Source organism: Neopelma chrysocephalum, unplaced genomic scaffold (assembly GCF_003984885.1).
Source record: "Neopelma chrysocephalum unplaced genomic scaffold, ASM398488v2 Primary Assembly neopelma1_22, whole genome shotgun sequence".
Taxonomy (NCBI): domain Eukaryota; kingdom Metazoa; phylum Chordata; class Aves; order Passeriformes; family Pipridae; genus Neopelma; species Neopelma chrysocephalum.
In genome coordinates, this window is record NW_020897689.1 from 224816 (window position 1) to 232368 (window position 7553).

Genomic DNA, 7553 nt, shown 5'->3' on the forward strand with positions numbered 1-7553 from the left:
AAGTGGTGAACCTATGTGTTTCCTCATCTTCCAACTCCACAGATTTTGTTTCTATTTATGTATTACTGAACAACAATCAGAAGCTGCATGTGTTTCTTCCATAAGACCAAGTGTATCAACTAAAAGATGCCAATTACCTTGACATCTCAAAATGCCTTGTGCTAGCACTGTTCTTGGACCGCCATGCAGCAGCACTTATGAGTAATCAGCAATCTTTGCCACAACAGTCACTGGTGCAAATCAGACAGCACATATTTGTTTGTCATGAAACCACATGGACTGCTTGTATCAGGGAGCTTAGGTCACCACAGATGCTTAGAACCAGAAACCTGAATTATCCATCTACATCAGGTAATCTCATTACAAATATGCTTCCGCTGTGAGGAAGAACAGAGCAGCCTAAGCCTTCTGCAGAGTATTTATCAGAATGTTACCAGAAACATCTCACTCCAGAATTGTTCCAAGCAGAGAGACGCAAGTTTAAGAGACTAACTTCGAACAGCATCTCATGTTGAGACTACACTCTTGTGTTTTACAAGTCTGCTATATGCAAAACTCAACCCTACAACGAGGAAATGAGTGGAAAGGCAAAACACTTGATTAAGTTCTGTGTTCACCAAGTCATGCACATAGATTGCACATGGAATTGGAGCACAAGTCTTAGGAGAAGCAGCTGAGGGAGTGGGGGTTGATTAGTCTGGAGAGAAGGAGGCTCAGCAGAGGGATCTTACTGCTCTTTACAACTACCTGAAAGGAGACTTTAAACAGGTGAGAGTCAGACTTTTCTCCCACGTACCAAGTGATCAGACAAGAGGAAACTGCCTCAAGTTGTGGCAGGCGAGGTTTAGATTAGATATTATGAAAAATTCATTCATCAAATGATTTAGTGGTGGACCTGGCAACAGTAGGTTAACAGTTTGACTCAATGACCTTAGAGGTCTTCTCCAACCTTCATGATTCTACAGCAAACTGAGAATACGGAAGTTATCACAGCAGTAGTTGTAAAATACTGTCCAAAGAAAATAAAATGCACATACCACTTTGAACACAAGGGAAGATTTACGGAGTCTTAAGTTGAAAGCACAGACTAACAGGAGGTCTCCCATTCCTCTCTTACCTAGTATCACTGTTAAACAATTCTGTTGATATTCATCAAGAACAGTTTTAAAGATTAATGTGAACTTGAGGTCTCATGTTGACTATCAAGATTCAGCCACCCTCTTTGGTTGAGCCATGTATTTGCAGCTGTGAAATCCTTATTTGGAAAAGTAATCACAGTATCCCCCTTACATACACCATAACTGTACTTTCTGCAATGCAACAACTCTGGTAGACAATGCAAACAACATGTCCGCAGCCTGTGACAGAAGAGCTGCTTCCATTTAGTTCATGATCAGTTCATTCTTATGCCAATTTAATCCAAACATGTGTTTTAGATTGTTTATGAAATGCTGTATTGCTCTATACACAGTACACAGCTCTATGATCTCAAATTATGCTGCTTCAGCAGCAGCACTGTCCCCAAAGGTATTCCTGAGGTGCTGGGCACTGAGACATGTAGCGATACTGATGGAAGGATTTGAGTTCTGCTGCCTGGGGGAGGCAGCACCAGCATGCCTGATGTAGGTGTTCAAGCCTCACAGTGGCATTTAAGAGCTCAGACATTCAACTCTTAGTCTGTTTCCATTTATACATCACTTTGTTTGGCCATCTGCTCTATTCATAACAGGGACAACACAAAGGAACAAAGTCTGGAAATATAAGCAGTTCATAAGCTCGGTCCTAGCAGAATAGAAATCACATTCTACATCAATTCAACACACATGGATTTTTGCATAATTGATCATTTTATTGGAATCTGTTAAAAGATGTTTGTTCAGACCACCTGTTCAGCAGGCAGTTATGCTGCTTCTGTTCACTGCATACATACTGAGCAAGTCTCCAAGCAATACATAAATATTCTTTTGTCTGACCCTATATATATATATATATATGCATCTTTACTACAAAAAGCAGCTTTTCCTCAATAAAAGTTGTATCCATGGGACCAATGTGCATTTGTTTCAGCTATGACTTGTACCAAACCCATACTAACAATCATAGGGTAAGTACATCAATACATGTAATAGAGCTTTAACAGTAAAAAAAGTAAGAAAGTTAAATACTGCAACAGCTGAGATTACATACTGCATTTGAATGCTAGAACAAAATCTATTGACCTAGTTAATGACACAGTCACCAAAACACAAGATACAGAAGCAATGTCAACAGCCAGTAATTGTCTAAGCATTTTTGAGTTCCCCTTTTCCCTTCAAATAAAGAAGGGTTGTGCATATCTTGAATGTGAACTTAGATATCATTAACCTTACAGCAATACTGATGCTGATACTTAAGGTCAGGTAAAGAAACAGCCATACTTAAGCTGCAGGCCACTGAGTACACATAGCATTTGTGAGTTTGAGGAGCCAATGTTCACTATAGGACAAGTTCGTTGTTCAAAACAAGTGTATCCTATGGAACAGCAGCATTTATTGGCAAGATTTATATGTAGTGAAAATGCCACTTTAGAAACCTAGCATATTTGGTTAATTGAGAAAAGTGTTGACTTAACTAGCTATGATGAAGGCTAGGGAGGTATTTTAACTGAAACACCTTGGGAAAGTGAAATAAGCTGACCTATCGTTGTTCTCTGCAACACGGGAATCAAATTACATGTGTTCTCTCAGTCATCAAGTATTTCAGTCAGCATTTGAGTTTTTAACCTAAGGCCAGGTTAAAATAAATCTGCATACAATGCAATATGCCTAAACTAGATACAAAGATGACCAATTAGCTGTCAGTCCCTACTTTCTATAATTACAAGCCCAACAACTTCAGCACATAAGTACAGCCAATCTTTTAAGTTCTAATTAAACCATTACAAGACAGAGAGACCCATTTCAGAGATTGCTCTGTGATAGCATTCTAGACTGTGAGAACATGCATAAAGCAGCTGTCCAGAAACACACAACTAAAAGAAGTTGCTAGAAATAGCCACTGAACATACACATGCATGCCAGTTAGTTTCCCAATTAAAATGCTATTTACAAGCCATACTTCAATTTTTTGTAATTTGTAGTTTTTAACCCAAAGTACAAATATGAGTTCAAGTGAGGGACTTCCGATATGTGACCATTTGAAATAGCCAAAATGAAAATGAGTGCAAATTACAAAGCCACAAAGAGGTTAGCAATGATTTCCTGATCTTTTCAGGTGAAAACTTATTTACTAGACAAGCAACACCAGACAGTGGTGGAGTCCATGAAGGACATAACCTTTAGGAAAGCAAACACAGCCTTAAACAACAACACTGACTTTCTGAAAAGTCTGAAAGAGTGCAAATTGAAGTCCTCCACAAAGTTATCTGGTCTCTTGCTGCATGTTGTAATGTATTATTGCCCTACAGGTTGATCAGAAACCCACAGCCAAGTATTAATGCACAAGAAATTTAGAAGTTACCGTGCATAAGATTATGATTAAGCTGTAACAATCTCAGGTACTGATTATGGCTTAGACCTGCACTGAAAGTCAACACTTAGACAAATATCCTTATGCGAATGACATTGTCCATATGAAAGTGAGACAACTTTGTTACACTGAAGACTTACTTGGTTAAAGTGGCCTTCGAAGAAACAACAGACAACACATTCACACATAACCATAGCAAGAATTAGCCCCGTAAAAAAATTCGGCAACATTTTTACTCATCTCTTCTTATAGATATTTGCAGATATTTTAGAAACAGGCTTTGTTTCTTGAACAGCCAGATCTTTGACAGTTAATTCTTCATCCTACTTCCCTCCCTCACCCAAATCTGCCAAATTCAAGACATTGTTCTAGCAGCATTCATGAAATCAACAGTGCAAAGCTGTTATAAAAGCCTCTCTTCCCAAACTGTGACATCCTCTTCAAGTTTTGTATTAGGTCAATAGCACTTCCCATGTATTTAGAGCTCTGGGGAAAGGCAGGAACAATGGATATGCTGAATCTAGCAAACAAACAACTTGTTTGCCAAAGGCTTTTTTGGGTTTTATTGTTGGGTGGATGTTTTTAATTTGCTGCTCATACTGGCCATTGTTACAACTTTTGTAATTAGTTCACTACATCAAATTCACAGTTCCTCATTTTGACATGCACCTATAACATGTGAATTGAACTGCACCACAATAATTGTAATGTCATCCCTATACATTCGAGCCAGCTCTTCTGGAAGACTAAGCATCTTGGACAGTCGCTCATGATCCACACTTCCAAACTCATTGTTACCCACTGCATGTCGGATCAGGTGAGTCGCTGCATTCTGATCTTCAAATACTGAAGAGATTCTTGCTCTCCGTTCTGTTAAGAGACCATGCATCTGTCCCAAAGTTACCTTATAGCCACCAACAGCTATTGGCTGTTGGTGGTGAACACCAGTGAGGTACTCCCCTACAATTCTAGCCACATCTTGCCTGTGCATCGTCTCCCACAGCCCGTCTGTAGCCAAAACCAGGAACTTATCCTGTGGCCGTAACTTGTGATATATGACTTCTGGTTCAGCTGTGAGGTACGGGGGAGTGTGATAGTTTGGAGGAATGAACTTTGTATATTCATTGTCATTCAGCTGATCTGGGCCTGATTCTATTACTCTCTTCTGCAGTTCGATACTCCATTTAAACTTCACATCACCAAAAGCTCTGAAAGGCATCAGGAGACCCAAGAGACGATCTTGTTTCACAAGAGTTTTCTCTTCAGATTTTGGATGCTCCATTTTCACACGTTCCACTTCATGTTCATTTTGTGCATTGTGGTCATAGGACAAATTAACTGCAGACCAAGATCCGTCTTCTTCCTGAACCCCAAGCATTGCTCTACTATCACCTGTGTTTGCAATGTGCAAGTCAACACCATCTACATGAGCCACACAGGCAGTTGCACCAGAAAATGCCACTCGCAGTACTAGATAGTTGAGAAAAGAATTTGGATCTCCTACTTGAGCTTCCAAAGAAATATCATTATCAAGCCTCTTAAAAGCATTAATTAAAGCTTCTCTCACATCAGTAGTCTCTCCACTGTTGAGATCAATCAGCTCCTGCCAGTAAGTTCTTAGACTGTTGAAATAAAGCTTGGAAGCTTCTTTGCTAAAATAATCATTGGGATGCTTGTGCCATTGTAAAATGGGCAACAGAGCTCTGCCACTTTCCACAGCATTTTCTATTTCAAGTAAAGTCTCATGAGGTAACAAAGAGACAGCAATGTAGTAAAACAGTCTTTCACTTACAGCTTGAGCACAAGCACAGCCTGCATGGCCATCAAACACACCCAGAAGCATCCCTCTTGTCTGTAAACATGTGGCAGCACTCCTCCGGTCCTCTATTGGAGCATTAGCAGGCAATTGGTTGCTATCAAATCCAAGAACAGAACTTACATTTTTACCATCAAATTCTGGGACTTTGAAACTGTACTCATTTGCCTTCAGGATGCTGTTGACCTGTGGAGGAGTGAGGTAAAACCTCTGTGACGCAGAAGCATGATCCCTTGTGTGAATGAAGTGATTAAAGTTCTCCTTTGGCCTATAAAGTGCTGCAAATTTCTTCTGCGGTGCATATCTGAAGTGACTGTGAGCAAAATGAGATGACAAACAACACAGATGTCTATGGTGGCAGTAACACGCAGTGCTGCCTATTCTGCTAATCTCACAGTTACGAATCAATGGGAACAGATGAGCTGGTGCTGGCATGGCATCAGACAACAATGGCAGCCTGGAGCTTCGGACTGGAATTGCTGAAAGACAAGATAACAACTATGCTTATGGGGACAGCCAACAGATTCTTACCGCCCCCCCCCCCCCAAATTCTGTGTTAAGATGTTTACAGCCCCTAACCAAGTTCCTTTTTATATCGACTTGGTAGCTTCAGAGGACTTGACAAAGAAAGGCATTAAGAGGCGTTTGTTTGTAGACACTACATTGGGCTGTAACAAAAAAGCTATACCACACTTCAGAATAGATATTTTAGCTCTTATACCCACTCAGATAGCAGGCAGGCAGTGAAAACATCAGCCAGACAGACAAGAAAGCTTCAAAGAACTTAGAACAACAGTTATCATGGAGCACTCTACAGTATTGCCACCTTCTACAGGGCTTTCATAGGTATTTGCTTTCCTGGTGATTTCACAGATGTCAGAGCCAGATGTCAGGGCACACAGGGAGGAAAACTGTCTTTCTATAAGGCTAAAGAAGAGAAAGCATCTAACAGTAAGACTCAAGAACAACTTAAAGATGACATACAACTGGGTTTAAGATAAAGATGGTTTAGATGACAGAAGCAAGCAGTAGGTCATAAAGAGCAGATATTTTTTTTGTAACCACATCTTACTAACAGCTCATCTACTCCAGTGAGTTTTAGAATTATAAAACACTTTAAGAAGCTATTCAGTTGAAGAACTACATCCAAACTGTTTGCTTCCATGACTAGAATAAAACCCTGCTCATTAGGCTAATGGTAGTTCAGTATTAAGATAAACTATTAAGTTCAGTATCAAAAAAAATTATACTACTTGCCATATCTAAAATGTTTCCTTGTTTTCCATTCCCCGGAAGAAAGATCATTCTAATATACACTTCCTTTTTCCCATTTACATACCAAATCACAACATCAGTGTGAGTATCTCTCAAAAGTCTTATTCACTACGCTTCATTATCAGGAAGTCTTCTACAGTGTCATACTTGAGGAAAAAATTCCAGAATGGAAAGGGAATTGAACTGTGCCTTGTGCAAAGTACACGCAGTTAAGGGGAATTCAATTTTCTCTAACTTTTATGATCAAGTTCCATCATAAAAGCTTCTTCTCAGAAAAAACCATTAGAAGGCTTACTGCAGTCATAAGTACTAATCTATCAGCACCATTCTATCCCAGATTTAATTGTTTTACTGAAAAAATGAATATTGCTGTGTTATGCAAGGTGCTTCAGTCACTAAATTGATTTTTTTTTAGCCAAGCACTACAGTATTCCAGATGAGACAACTGCTATAAAATATGCAGCAAGCCCCAATACTCAATCTAAAGGATCGTGCAATACAGGTAGAATAGCATTCTGTAAACGCTCTATTCCCTGAGCTTTCCATAGCTTTGGCCATAGGATTCTGATCACTCAGACCAGCTGAGAAGTGCCTAGAAATATATGAAACTTCACCCCATTCACTCTGTTTCAAGACAGGCAAGCAAGTCACATTCTTCCCTCCAAGCTTGCTTGTTCTCCTTATGTAACCTGGAGTGGAGTCCATTTCTCTATTGCACGATACATAACTGCCAAAAGCAAAGCAGAATTCATGTTGCTATTACTCCACTGGCTTCCCAGTCTTGATGAGTGACTGTCACTCTCGACTTGGATTGATAAAAAAATCTTGTCCACTGACATTTCCACGTCTCCCACTGACAGCTGTGAAGATTGAACTGGTCAGTTTTCTGTTATGAAGCTACCAGGAAGAGCTCTGGTTGTAGTCCAGATGCCCAGCAGCAGCTCTGGTTGTAGTC

General features: G+C 39.8%; 1 protein-coding gene across 3 annotated transcripts in view; it reads right to left on the reverse strand.

Moving 5' to 3' along the window:
- Window positions 1-1826: 1826 nt before the first annotated feature.
- The window catches only part of PDP1 (pyruvate dehyrogenase phosphatase catalytic subunit 1), a 7036-nt gene continuing 1309 nt past the window's right edge, over window positions 1827-7553 (reverse strand). For all 3 annotated transcript variants that reach the window (XM_027677674.1, XM_027677590.1, XM_027677510.1), the window contains one exon: window positions 1827-5802. In XM_027677674.1, the coding sequence (XP_027533475.1) occupies window positions 4151-5758 (1608 nt within the window). In that variant the 5' untranslated portion in view covers window positions 5759-5802 and the 3' untranslated portion in view covers window positions 1827-4150. The remainder of the gene's footprint in view (window positions 5803-7553) is intronic.